Consider the following 15,608-nt stretch of genomic DNA (forward strand, 5'->3'; position numbering starts at 1 on the left):
CACATTGTCACTCAGCATGTCTCACACTTGCGTGCATGCGTGCGCACACACACACACTGATCTTACATTTATTCTGACATTATTTCAGTAACAGAAGTTCTACTGCAGTGTTAATGTAATGAAGAGAAAATAAGAGACTTTATAACATGTCACTGTTGCAGTTCAAACCATTATGGGTAGAATCTCTCATCAATCTATTCTGATTCATCAACACAGTTTCACTGATGATCCATAATAATAAGCTCCAAACCCAGGATAGAGTGGCTGAGTGAATTTGGTTTGGACTGTGTGGATGAGGCTCATTGTGTCAGAGACGCTGTAGAAGGACAGAGTTCCTGCACTGTGATCCACAAACACTCCTATTCTACTGCAGATGGACTTTACAGGGAGTTCAGTCTCTGTGTTATTGTGTCTGAATGAGTATCTGGAGGGAGAGCAGGACAAACTCCAGGACTGATCATTATATCCAAACCCACACTCATCACCTCCTCCCTTCCTACATATGCTCTTGTATGACACTGATATATACACACCATAATCTCCACTCCACTCAATCTCCCAGTAACAGCGTCCACGCACACTGTTTCTACACAACACCTGAAATACATCAAATCTGTCTGGATGATCAGGATAGGGCTGCTCTGTGTCCGTAATTACTCTGTTCCTCTCAGAGAGACGAAGATATTTATTCACTGTGTTCAGATCCAGAGTGAGTTGATGGGAATCTGATGGAGATAAAACAGATCAGAATCAGGAATTATGAACCTGTTTCATCTTCATGTTCAGTGTATCATCAGTGTCTCAGTACAGCTGATCAGATATCCTGTGCAAATCATCATTTACATGATCAATTTTTAAAACTCCTCTATCATGTTTTCTTTCACCTTCTACAGGAGGTACATGAACACACTCAGTGAGTTTTTCTGCTTGTTTTCTTAGCGACTTACATTGTAAGAAGTCATTTCTGGTCCACAGAACAATGTTGGTGATTGTGACTATGGAAATCAACAGACATACATCCATGATCTTGCATCCATTCTTAAGACATTTCTCATATATTGTTCTACATGATTTTAGATGTTGGACTAATTTCTGTGAGCAAATGAATCTCTTCTTTACCTTTTTCTGAGATCTTCTTGAGCTCCTCTTTGCAGAAATCTTCCAGTTTGTCTTTCAGCTGATGGACAGATTCTTTCAGGCCATCAGAAGAAAAGAGAAAAATGAATGGACTGACATTTACATCTGTAGGTTCAGGAGGTGCTGAGAGAGACTGGAAACCCTATAGAAAACAGTCAATCGAAACAGAAAACAGTAGACTAAGATAAATAGACAATTTTTGATTCTGTCACTGCATTGAATCCTCACAAGGACCTTTAGAACATGGTGCCCTGATCAGATTTTACTGCCATTTGCACATAATGAAGACCCCAAACAGGAAGTGATGCTTTAAATTAGCAATGCTTCAGAACATTAAAACCAAACTATATATATAGGAAGCTGACTTGTTAACTGAGGTTCGGTGTTCCGGCCCTATGGGTGTGCCTGTGTGTCATTGCTGTCCCCCTCTCTCTCTTGACCTGTCAACTTATTAGGCTTGTCCCTCTGGATTGCCATTCGTCAATTCAGATGTCAGTCATTATTAATCTGTGTGACGTTGCTGCCCTCGCTGCTAATCAAGATCTCCCGCTACAGTTTAAAGGGACACCAGAGTGAACACTTTCTTGTTTGCACTCCTACTTTGTTTGCTTTTCTGTCCCTTGTTTGTTCTAGCCTGGTTGATAACTGTTGTCTTAGTGACAGTTATAGTGTTTTTTAACGTTTCCGCCTTTGCTATGCCATTACACATTTTGTAATTCGTTCTATGATTCCAGATTGCAAGAAAGAGGGCAAAGATGATGTCATGTGACCTACATGGTGCAATATGCAAGAACACTACTGCAGGGATAGGCAATTATAGGGATACTCCTGCAGAGTTTTGGTTCCAATTCTAATCAAACACAACTGAACAAGCTAATCAAGGTCTTCAGGATTACTAGGGCTACAGGCAGGTAAGGGTTTTTTTCAAGGTTAGAGCTAATCTCTGCAGGATATCGGCACTCCAGGACCGTTGTTGCCTATCCCTGCACTATTGTATAGAAACACCAGGTTATAAGTGAGCACCACACTTGTAAGTTTTGGTTTTGTTAGTTAACGTAGTTTAGTTGGGGCATGAATGCTAAATATTTTCTTTTCCTTTTTATTTGCAGTTAGGTTAGCGGTTTCATTGCAAGTTAGTTTTGCTTTTGTTAAATTATTTTCATTCCTTTGGTGTTGCTTGCGTTCTTTTCCCCTTGGGTATATTTATTTATTTATTTGTTTGTTTGTTTTGGGTAAATTATGTTGTGTAATTTGTTGTGTAAATAGTTCACTGTATATATATATATATATATATATTTGCATCTAATTCTTTATTATTGAACTTGTAAAATAAATATTACTGTTTTTGGCAGTATTTAGTTTTAAGTTTGGTCTATTGCCACCATCACCATGCCAAGTTTATTACAATATAAATGTTACCTCTTACACCTTTAGCCCGACAATCTACACTGCGGAAAAATGCTTTTCTTACTTAGATTTTTTTTGTCTTGCTTCTAGCCAAAAATATCTAAAAATTCTAAAATCAAGAAGGATTTTCTAGACAAGGAAAGGTTTTTTTTTTTTCAGAAAAATGAAAATTGCTTGAAACAAGTTTTTGCTTGAAACAAGCCAAATAATCTGCCAATGGGGTAAGATAAATAATCTTGTTTTCTGCTTGAAATAAGATTATTTTGCTTACCCCTCAATCTGGAAGAGGCTCAATCCGGACCTCTTCAACCGGATAACTTAACAGCCCAGACACCTCATCCAGTGCCCCAAGGGACCCTACCTCCCGTGGGCCAATCTGGACTCTCAACTGGTCTATCCTTTGCGCAGGCTCACTTTAATCTGCACTCAACAACAATTCCTCCTCCAAGCAGCTCACATACCTGGACATCTCAATCTCATAGCCAACTCATTATCTCATTTATCATTTCAGAAATTCAGAGTTGGCCCCAAAATCGGACATTCATCCTACTCCAGGCCCACCGTTTTCAACAACCATTTTCAACTAAACCCGCAGATCAGAAATCTTAAAAATGCTTCTCAAGAAGCCATTCTTAATTGTCTTGCCCCAAGGATGCTTTCAGTGTAAGTCAGTGGCTGAAAATGTTTTAAAGCTTACTCTCCTTCTATCAGCTTCCTTTCCCATCAACCAACGTGCTGTCCTTTTGCAACTTCATATCTTATGCTCATTCCATCCTTAAGATCCACATTAGCTCTGTCCAAACCTACTTATCAGGGATCAACATCTTCAGTAACCACTGCCAACAATTGCCCTGTCCTTCCACTAACCACTGACCTACTTAGCCTGATCATATAGAGAGGATGCAATAAATCCTGAGACTAAACAAACCTTAGAGTACATGTTCTTGTTAGCAATCTTCATCATTGTACAATGCTCAGAATTTGCTCTGACTTCATCTACATTCCATCCTTCTATCCATCTCTGCATCTCAGACATTACTATCCATTCCTAAGATACTCATCTTCACTCTTCAAAGAAGCAAAACTGACCAATTAGAAACATCATTTCCTATTTACATATTTCACCTAAACTCTTTTCTCCATCCATTCAAACCTATTTCCAAATATGTTTCATCTAGATACACAGGCTAAACATCTCCCATAGATCCGCCCATCCTTACAGAAATCGGAAAAAAAATCACCTCTATCAAATTCTCCTTATCTCCAGCATATCTCCTGAACATTATTCAATGTATTCCTCCCGCATTGGGGCAGCAACATCAGCAGCCAGATGTGGAATCTCCGATGAGACTATAAGAACCCTTGGGTGCTGGTCATGACAAGCATACCACACCTACATCTCAAAGACCTGTGATGCTCAAGCTTGCCTCAGCTCTTCCCAACTTAGGGTGTCCTAATCGTCTGCCCGAAATATATACATGAACAATGCCCCCACCCTGAGTCTCTCCGGACCATCAATTCCAGACGCCAAGATCAACCTGACCATCATCCTATTACACCTACACCTTCATCCTCTTCCAACTCATCCCTAACATTCTGTGCAATAAAACTATTCCTAAACATTTTTGGTTGTGGTGTGGTCCTTGCTCATGAAGTTTGGGTGGATACTTATACCCTTAAGTTTTTTCTTCATTGACCATTGATTATATAAGAAATAAAAGTAAAAACTCAAGAAAAACAACAACTAAATATGTATTCCAGAAGAAAGGGTTCAGAGAAATGTTTCCTCAGAGATTTCCAGAGCTGATATTCATTAGTAATTGTCCATTAGTCAGCTCTTTCAAATGAGGATGAGATTCTGACTAATGATTATATATTAACAACACAGAGAATTCCTGACAACATTCCAGTCAATTCTCATTTTGCTTTGTTATGAAATGTTTCACTGTGCATCTCCTGTCACAGCAGGATCTTGCTCAAACTACTATGTTCTTGTTTTTGTAAATCTCTGTTACCTGCAGAAACTGAATGTGATCCTGTGTGTGTAAAAGCCGCTCCAGTTCAGCATCTCTTCTCCTCAGATCATTGATCTCCTGCCTCAGTCGCTCCAGTCGTCCTTCAGCTTGACTCACTGCAGCCCTTTCCTGATCTCTGATCAGCTGTATCAGCTCAGAGCGGCTTCTCTCAATGGAGCGGATGAGTTCAGCGAAGATCCTCTCACTGTCCTGCACTGCTGTCTGTGCAGAGCGCTGTTAGGACACACATCACAATCACACAGTGAGTTTCAGTGGGACTGAAATATGAGAGTCCAAATTGAGACTTGAGACAAACTTCTCTTCTCCAGACTAACCTTATGAGACTTCACAGCCTCTCTCAGCTGCTGAAGATCTTTCTTTCTCTGCTGAATTCTCTGTTGGAACAACCTCTGTGTCTCCTTCAGCTGTTTCTGTTGGACAAATGTCACATAAACTACTGTCACTAAATCACCATGCCAACAGCTGAAATGAACGCAAGATCTGAGCTATAATGGCTAATGATCTAGCATGGTTATAGTTTCAAACAGAAGTATCAGCATTATTATTATTAATTTTTTTATCGATGCTTAGTTTTATACATATAGTTTACCTAAAACTTTAAAGTGGTGCTATTATGCTTTTTCACTTTTTTGAACTTTAGTCTGTGTGTGGTGTGTATCTTTGAGATTTGTAATTTTGTAGATGGCTTTTTTATGCCCAAAGTCCAAAAAAAAAAAAGGAGATATTTTGTTTTTAAAAAATCCCTTTTCAAGAACTACAACGAACTTTGGACTACAACGTTTGTTTTCCACATGCAATGATGTCACAATACGGTCCATTAGAATATCATTAAATTAAATCCCACCCCTGGAAATTCGAATTGTTGGAGGGAGGGTAGGGACGAGGTGGGGGATTAGCCTAACTTTAGCGATGCAGCGCGGAGAACTGCTTCAACGAGCCGCAGAGTGGCAGGAATAAACACAAGCATTGACTAGAGTGGCCGCTTCAGAGCTGTAACGCGCCGCAGATGTGTGCGGTACAGGGGGTCGAAACACATCCCAAAGCTGCAATACTCCGGTTGCTGCATCGGAGGCATAACGCGTCTGTAACGGGACTCCAGGGAAGCGTGTAAGATCCAGATGCGAGCTTTATTAAACAGATCGTAGTCAAGACAGGGTCAATCTCCAAACAAACAGTGAAACGTAGGCAAGACAAAAGCGAAAACCCAAATAAACAGGCAGAAGGTCAAAATCCAAGTGAGCAGTCCAAAAGTAACAAATAAACAAGGCTATGAAACTAGGCAAAAACTATGGCAATGAACTAGACAAAACTATGGCAAAAAACAAGACAAAAACTATGACAATGAAACAAAACCGTGGAAATAACAAAACAAAGCAATGAAAACAGGGGGGAAAACGCTTGGTAGAGTCCGCACAGGCAAAACAATACTTCGCAAGGGCCTGTTTGGTTTAGGCCTCCTTAAATGACCACCAAACAGGAAGTTACCCATGAAGCAGCAGAGGGAGCGGTAACAGAGAGTCAGTGGGTGAGGGCTCCCTCTGCTGGCGTGGTGTTACAGCGTCACAGACTTATGCAGTGTTTGGTAAGAGATTTATTCATCATACAGTGTAGATAACATTAGCTTCACTTATAACGCAAGTGTTTTTTAAAATGCATAAACTTGCACTAGAATAGGCTAGGCTGATCAGTGATGATGTTCTTTGATAATGTTAAGGTGCTTTTAGCCTTATGCTGGAGCTGGTTTCGGGCAATGAAACTAAGTATGTATATAATTAAATACATTAGCATGATAATATCATGTATCGGTGATCTCACAGGCTGATGATAGGACCCAGCACTACTGTAGCATATTATTTACTCACCCTCCATGCATCCTAGGTGTATATGACTTCCTTCTTTCAGACAAATGCAATCAGAGTTATATTTAAAATTATCCTGGCACCCCCAAAGCTTTAGAATGGCACAGATGGGTGTTTTTCCTCATCAGTCCAAAACAAGTCCAATATTATGCATCCATCCATAATAAAAAGTGCCTCACACGGCTCCGGGGGGTTAATAAAGGCCTCCTGTAGTGAAACGGTGCATTTTTGTAAGAAAAATATCCATATTTAAAATGTAAGAAGCACTGTAATCTAGCTTGCGCTAACAGTTGTACATGGAACTTGCTTCTTTAACAAGGGGTGTGGCTGTACTGAAACACCGTCTAAGCTGTTTGCCAATTGCAATGCAGTGGGACAGCTAACCAGAAGGTGGGCCTTCATTAAACCCGGAACTAATTGAGCCATATGTGCCAGGCTGGGAGAAATGTATTGTAATAATGTAAATTCTGTTAAAAATAATGAATTTTTCGAACCACCAAGCATGAACGCATGTTCTAGTAAACCCCCAAAACAAAATCAAGACTTTGTAAAAAAGCATAATAGAACCCCTTAAAATTCTGTTATCATTTACTCTGCCTCATGTAATTCAAACATGATTTTGTCTTAAAGATCACAATAAACAAACAAACAAACAAACAAATAAATAAATAAATAAAATAATTAATATTCTGAATAACACAGCTTAAATCAAATATAATGACATCAATAACAACATATCTCACTGGGTCGCATGTCACAATTTAATGTCACCATATTTGATTGGTATAAATGAGCTGATAAAATTTTTGAATTGGTTTGTGAATAATGACTTACATTTAACAGTTAACAGTTCATTTAAGTTCATACCTGTTTTTCTGTCCTCTGTGCTGCAGCTGATGCAGTGTTGTGGTTTTTATGTTCATATTTTGTACACAGCACACAAATACATTGTTGGTCAGTAATACAGTACATTTCTAGATGTTTCTCATGTTCATGGCAGATCATCTCCTGCAGTCGTCCAGTGACATCAGTCAAATTGTGTCTCTTTCCTTCAAACAAACTCTCATGTTGTTCAAGGTGATTCTGACAGTAAGTGTTCAGACACACCAGACAGGACTTGACGGCTTTGTATTTCTTTCTAGTACAGACGTCACATTGCACATCTCCAGCTCCAGCGTAACAGTCAGCAGGAAGTTTAATCTTCTTCAGTTTGTCCACCACTTCAGCCAGCATGGTGTTTCTAGCTAAAGCAGGTCTTGAAGCGAAGGTCTGTCTGCACTGAGGGCAGCTATAGACTTTCATCCGATCCTCCTGATCCCAGCAGCCTGTAATACAGCTCTTACAGTAACTGTGTCCACAGTGGATCGTCACTGGATCCTTCAGGAGATCCAGACACACTGGACACATAAACTCATCCTGGGAAAATCTGGCTTCTGCCATATTACTGCATGAATACAAACAGCTCAACTACACTTTAGTTTCTCTTTCTTTGAATCCTGTTTCCTGTTTCTGTGTTTAAGTGACGTGTGTAAAACAGGTTTGTCTGCAAGTCTAAAGATCACAGATAATGTCCGCTATATGACAGTCGCACACAATTACTCCGAAAATAGAAGTTACAAAGAATCAAGACAACACCTTTAAAAATTCTGTAACCCTGTATTACTAATTTCCACACTAAATATAGCAGCAAGTAGCAATCATTGGCAACTGATGTTGAAAAGACATCAAACTGACATCAAAAAACAGGTCACAGGACAAAAAAAAAAAAAACTTCACATGATATTGACAGTGAACAGAACATTGTAGTGTTTAGACCAATCAGACACAGTTATTCATTATGTTTAATAAATAATACAGCAAATCCCCTCATCCAAAAAAGCTAACTATGTGTTAGAGTTCTGTGGACAATGCCTGAAAAGCAACTAACACCCCTCAGAACAGGCCTCTGGTTAACATGTCAAGCAATGACTAGTCATCTGATAATGCTGGATTTATTGCTCAAAGGAAAAAAATGCAGTCAGACCAGCTCTCTACAGGAAAGACGCATAAAATCCTCATAAAAAGGGACGTTTCCTTATTTATTTATAAACAACATTATATGAATGAACATACATATCTCCACAACATTGGGTGTGTGTATTATTACTCTTCTTGTAGAGTGCCCTCCACTAATATTAGCACCCTTGGTAAATAAGCGGCTGTGAAAATACATCCGTATTGTTCATCTTTTTGATCTTTCATTCAAAAAAATGCACAAAATTCTAACCTTTCATTAAAGTAACACAATTGAAAGTGGGTGGAAAATCTCACTATGAATTAAATGTTTTTCTCAAATGCATGCTGGCCACAATTATCGGCACCCCTAGAAATTCTTAAGTAAAATATCTCTTAAGTATATTCCCATTCATATTTACTTTTTTTTAGCATACCCGGCTGACTAGGAGCATGAAATTGCCCAGCCATGACTTCCTGTTCCACAGGATTATAAATATGAGGAACACAAAGGCCACATTCCCTTAATCATCAATCACAATGAGTAAAACCAAAGAATACAGTTTTGACATGCAGAACAAAACTGCTAAACTTCACAAAATAGAAAGTGGCATCTAATGGCATGAAAAATCCAAACCTGACTGCCTCTGTTAGAAATCTTTTAATGGGCTGTGGTTGGATCTTCCATCAGGACAATAATCCAGAATCAAAATCAACAAAAAAAAAATGGGTCACTGAGCACAAAATGAACTTTCTGTCATGGCCGTCCCAGTCCTCTGACCTGAACCCTGTAGAAAATGAATTTAAAGAGAAGAAGTACCAACATGGAGCTGAGGAATCTGGTGGATCTGGAGATTCTGGATGAAGGAATAGCCTCTGATCTTTTGCCAAGTGTTTTCCAAACTCTTCTTTTGGGAAAAGGATGTTGGAATAATTGGATGCCAATAATTGTGGCCAACAAGAACTAGAGAAAGCATTTATTTCACAATGACATTTTACCCCCACTTTCAATTGTTTTACTTCAACGATAGGTTAGAATTTAATGCATTTTTTGAATGAAAGAGCAAAAGGATAAACAATGCAGATTTATTTTCACAGCCACCTTTGCTCATATTTACCAAGGGTGCCAATATTAGTGGAGGACACTGTATATCCTCTTTGTATTGTATACTGTTTTAAGCATGCTTTATGATAGAACCACTAGTTAATATAACCTCACCTATATCATGTCAGGTATCTATGAATTCATATTTTGATGATCTAAATGAGAGTGTTTATTATATGCTGATACCTATGCAGCATGTTAGTGTTCTTATAATCAAATAGTTTTTGCATCAGCACCCAAAACATATGCAAAATGTTTGAAGACAAACGGTTATAAACTTTCCTTAGAAAGTTTCATTCTATGAAAGGCCTTTTACAGTAGTGGCCTCCCTCTGTTAGATTCTCATCTTCTGCTCCATCTTCTCATTGCTGCTCGTGGGACTTTTTTTGTGGCCAAAATATATTTAAAATGTTAGCATATTTTTTATTACAAAATATTTTAAATGTTTAAGTATATTTTCAAAAATACACTGTAAAAAAGACAGTGTACAGAAAACAACACAATAAGTAATTTTAAATTCTATGCAAAACTGCAAATTACTAACAATATCTGTAAAACTAACAATTTAACTGTTTTTTAAGTATTATATCATAATCATCAATGATAAATCAATTATAGTAATTCACATTTTGTATACAGGAAAATACTGCATTAGTTATAGATTTTTTTTGGTTTGTTTCTTAAAATTACTTAGAAATGTATGTAAAATTACAAAAATAATTCATGAAATCACCACCAGATGGTGCAAATGGCACCATTGGCTCACCCCTAAAACAAAAAAAAAAAAAAGAAAAAAAAGTAAACAGTCAAATGACTGACAGCAACAGCTGGCAAACAAAAACTGTATAATTTAAGTAAATTATCCTAATTTAAATAAAGTGTTAAATCTTTATTTAAACTTGAAATAATGCTGTTATTTTACAGGTTTTTAAATAAATCATTATGATCAAACACCTTTACTAACTTACTAACTAAATAAATGAATGAATAAATAGTCAAATTACTTATAGCAACACAACATTACATACTAAGTGAAAAGGTTTCTGTACCATGCAACTAAATTATTTGGTAAAACAAAGATATCAGTGGACAAATGTGATTGCCAAGGGAATAAAATCCATTCATCCATACTGCAGCTTTGCTTTTAAGCAACACAAAGTAAAAAAACGAGGTCACTGACAAAGGCTCCAATTTTCACATGTATGGGCTACTGTCATTTTGAAGACTGTCCAGTGGAAGTAAATATTAAAGTTGCTAATGAGAGCTTTCTGAATGCAGCAGTGGTTACCCTTCTAGAAAACTTAACACCGTGTCCCTCTAGCAGACACTTTGCAGAACACTGTCAGTGCGACCAGTGTCTGAAGCATGTGTGAAACAGCCTGTGTGGCCCATGACGTCATAGGCAAGATCCTGCAGGTATGAAAGGGCACCTATTGAGTACATCACCAGTTTTTGTTGTCTTCAGGAGCCATCTGTTGTAGCAGTGTGTGTACTTCAAGAACTGCATGCCTTCGTGTCCCAGGCTTTTGACACCCGATGACACGCATGACTTGTGGTGTGTTATGTGCCTGGGTGAGAAGCATGCGCTTTCGGTGCTCGGGGGCTCTGAGTGCACGCATTGTGAAAAGCTTCCAATGGGTAAGGTTCGATCAAGCTTGTCTCTATTCCGGGGAAGAGAGGCAGGGTTCTGCACCTCACGGGTCTGGTCCCTCCACTGCCGAAGCACAGTGGAAGATCAGCTCTTCTGTCGAGGCAGTTGTTGACAAGTTCAAGAAGCCGAGAACGCAATCAGCTGCTCTCAGGAATTTAATCCCGCATCGGCCTAAATTCACCTCTAGGGGCAAAATCTGTCTGAAGCCGAGGCTCACAGATGAGAGCAAAAGTCCAGCATTGCTAACTGTGCCCCTCCCCTCGCAGAGGAAAGGCTAGCGCTAATAAAGGGATACAGAATCTCAGGGATGTGCTAGCTAAGAAACATGGGTTCCACCCACGGTCTGACACTGATGCTCCTTGATAATCTCCTTTCCCGCTTTGTTTTTTTGGCGGCGCTTAGATGATGTTGGACTAATGATGTTATGTTTTCGCTCACGATTAATTTACTTATGGTCTGGATCTCCCTCTTGTGAGCTTCTGGTCAAATACACATTAGCTACTAGCCTGTGGGGCTGTCTATGGGTTGGGTATCTATATTAGTTACATTAGTCTACATTAGTATCTACATGTGGTATGTCACCTGTTATGGTTTTGAGTAGGTAACCCACTCTGTGTGGTCAGGACAACCTGTAGGGAGATCTCTGGCTGTCTAGGCTAGCTGTGCTCTGTGATCTGGTCTATGAGCCTTCATAAGACCTAGTACATAGCTACTTGAGTGTAGCTGTGTTAGCTCACCTGCTCGGCCCACTCGAGATTTAGCGTCTCTTGGGTTTCTGGCTTCTGGTTTTATGCATTAGGTTACAGGTTCACATGGCACAGCTATCTGAGGGTAGCTGTGCATATTACCTGGTCAAGTTGTTTAAAGATCATTCCGGCCAGGTTATGTAAACGGCCCAGGATGTCAGTGGCTAGGCCCCTTTCTGAGGAAAGGCTGATGTATATCTGTCACTCCCGTGGTGCTCCACCAGGCAGACAGGCATTCATGCATCTCAGCATGGCGTGATTGGATTTCGTTGACCCAGATATCTGCTAGAGGGATGCAGCATTACATTCCCTACTGGATACTGGGATGGTTGTTAGAAATCCATCCAAGGGCGCATCACCTTTACCTGTGGCACCCTATGTCACATTCAGCCACACCACAGCATCTGTGACATACTTCCTGCAGGCTTTTCAGACTGATCTCATCAGGATGTAGAGAAATGTGGCAATCAAAAGGCCAGTGATGATAATATGTGATGGCTCCCTTGTGCTTATGCACTCCATTTCCATTGCATTCTGCAGCACAGGTCTAGAGGGTCTGCTGCAGAAGTACTTCCTCTTAATTACTGAACAGCATCCAACAGAAACATTTGAACTTCCCATTCTTCATAGATGTTTAAGTCACATCATGAAGAATGCCAAAGAAAAAAAAAAACATATTTATGGGGCATTTGAGTAAGCTCTATAACAAAATTAGACAATCAAACCTCATCAGACCTCATAACTGGGTCACAGGCGAGTGTAATGATAGTCCACTGAATGGCAAGTTGTAGATGAATCCAAGTGCAGCTTAATTAAATCAAACCGTGGAGCACCAACTATGAACAAAGACTTATATTCAGTACACGACCAGGGCTATTTATTTTTGTCTGACTTGAGACGGTGCTGATTCACCGCATGACAACAATCACGTGTGTTGTGGGTTTTTTATAACATCCTCAAGTCCAACAATGCTCATAAATCTGTGTTTTGTAAAAGTAAAAGCTTTTTTACTGTAGTCACAATGTTATGTTAAGTCACATTTATCACAAAACACTGATAAAAACATATATAACCCCACTTTATTACTATTTAAATAGTATATGTTGATGTTGAACATTATTCTTGTTCAGATGGCACTGTATTAAACCTAACCATATACACAGCATGCAATTACGTAATTATGTCTAAAGTGTAATATTTATGCACATCAAGTACATTTATATTTTAACATTTCATTGTCACAGTGAATATTTTCAGATGAGGACTATCCACAACCATTATAGAGAATGGGCAGATGTTAAGTTCAAAGGAGCTGTTATGCAACACCCAGTTCAGCAAGATGGAAGTAGCTGTGGTGTGACTGTCAGAATATGAGCATGTAACTAAATATCTAAGTTATTGTACCATAATGACAGTTTGTATTTGATTTCATTTTTTGTGCATGTGCTATCTCCATATTTCAACAGCTACATACGATATTTAAACTTCAATAGACCTTTATTTTCTTTTGTGTTTGATCATGCTCTTAAAAGCTTATGTCCACAGAGTAGTAGCAGCAGATAAATAAAGATAAAATAAAATAAAAAAGGGAACATGCTAATAGATGCTCACATCCACACAGACACAAGACTGACACCCTCACTGCTAGGTCATGAAGCTGTCAATCGAAAACTCTGTAGTCAATGAAAACACACCACTCCTAGCCTCACCCCCATGAGAGAATTGAGCCAGAATGGCAAATGTAAACTTCAGAAGCATAACTGAAAACTTGAAGAGTACAGAAGCATAAATGGAAACTGTGGATGCGCATTTGTGAGTACAGATCACTGAAAGAAAAAACCCCCAGCAAAACATGCAGTGTAGTAAAAATGAAGGTAAAGATTTTGCTTGCAACTTTTATTTTGCGTAGACATTTTATACAGTTTCAGTTTATATTTTCATAAATTCCTTAAAACATTCTTTATTATGAACACAAAAGTAATTCCATAAATGAGATGCAAATTAACAAATGGAGCAGTGATATCGCAATTCCGTGGTTACTGCTGTAAACAAAGCAGTGCTGTACTTAAACACTGCTTTAATATGCATTATAGAGGTGCATATGAATATGCATTAGATGAAAAGAAAATACTAATACCTATATCTAATACCATCAGTTCCCCTCGGTGATACATTAATATAAACTCCCAAATTAATATTTCAGACTTTATTTTTATATTTTGTCCTTTGTGAAGAGTGAGTTTGCTCTACCTGTACAGTATTTTTATACCACATGAACGGTTTTGAAAGTGAAGTTTTCAAATCACAGCATCTGGTACTTAAAAAATGGGTTTATTATATGCATATTTAAAATATTACACTATGCTGCTCATTTTAGGGCCCTACTTTAATGATCTGAGGGTGTGGTCTAAACCACACAGCGCAGGTGCACTTAGAGCGTCCACTTTTGCTATTTTAAGGATAGGAAAAACTGTCTGTGGTCTAAACGGGTTGTCCCTGTTCTCTCAGTGAGTCATGGGTGTGTTTTGGGTGTAACGTGCCCAAGTCTCATCTCCCATTCCCTTTAAGAGCCAGTTGTGCACACGCCATGGTGGATTCGCTATTTAGACAGTGGAATTTGCTAGAACAAAGACTGAATGCTTCTCCAGAGAGCAGGGCCGGCGCAAAGGGAGGCATTCACAGGCCGAGCCCCCTCGAATGAGTTACTGTGCACCCCTTTTCCATCCTGTCCCCTTCTTGCTGAATGTGATCGTTTTCGAAAACGAAAGTGAAACCAAAAAAAATGAAATGTAGGCATTATTATAATAATATACACAATAATAATCTTTTTCAATGTAATCCTTTCACTTTATATATTTTGCATGTTTGTGTGCTGCTGCGTGTCCCTGTGCAGAGTGTATGTGAATTGTGCACCTGCCTATAAACACATATTACGAACACACTCTTTAAATAACAAAAAAATATTGCGGCATTGACAAGGTTACAGTTGGTCAATGGTGCAGTCCATTTCAGCCTTAAAATAGCAACATGCCAACGATGCACGTAAACACGCATCGTTTTCAGACCAGCAGCAATGCATAGGCACAAATTCATTTATTATTTAAACTACGTGGCACAGGACGTAAAATAATAACTGCGTCTGGCTGAAACTAGCAATAAACACTTGTGTTGTGCCAGTTGCATAATAGGACCCTAAGTCTTACCCTGGAGTTGGTTCACCCTCCGCCTATACTTAACAGATCTCTGAGGTCTTTGGTTTTTTTTAATGAAGCCTGAAGACTGTCACTGATTTATCATGCAGCTCAAAGCATTATGGGTAGAATCGTGTCAATCTATTCTGCTTCATCAACACAGTTTCACTGAGCCATAATAAAGAATAGTAAACCCAGGATAGAGTGGCTGGGTGAATGTGGTCTGGACTGTGTGGATGAGGCTCATTGTGTCAGAGACGCTGTAGAAGGACAGAGTTCCTGCACTGTGATCCACATACACTCCTATTCTACTGCTGATGGACTTCACAAGGAGTTCAGTCACTTCGTTATTGTGTCTGAATGAGTATCTGGAGGGAGAGCAGGTCAAACTCCAGGACTGATCATTATATCCAAACCCACACTCATCACCTCCTCCCTTCCTACTGATGCTCTTATATGATACTGATATACACACAATCCCACT

The 15,608-nt window shown here is 39.0% G+C and overlaps 1 protein-coding gene across 1 annotated transcript; it reads right to left on the reverse strand.

Moving 5' to 3' along the window:
* Positions 1–207: 207 nt before the first annotated feature.
* Positions 208–7,893, reverse strand: LOC127160277 (tripartite motif-containing protein 16). Its single transcript, XM_051102940.1, has 6 exons — positions 7,307–7,893; positions 4,895–4,990; positions 4,560–4,793; positions 1,120–1,279; positions 948–995; positions 208–725 (listed from the first exon to the last, which is right to left on the reverse strand). Exons 1-6 carry the CDS (start codon positions 7,877–7,879, stop codon positions 208–210), a joined length of 1,629 nt encoding a protein of 542 aa, XP_050958897.1. The 5' UTR covers positions 7,880–7,893.
* Between the last annotated feature and the right edge of the window lie 7,715 nt (positions 7,894–15,608).

Source organism: Labeo rohita, unplaced genomic scaffold (assembly GCF_022985175.1).
Source record: "Labeo rohita strain BAU-BD-2019 unplaced genomic scaffold, IGBB_LRoh.1.0 scaffold_313, whole genome shotgun sequence".
Taxonomy (NCBI): Eukaryota; Metazoa; Chordata; class Actinopteri; order Cypriniformes; family Cyprinidae; genus Labeo; species Labeo rohita.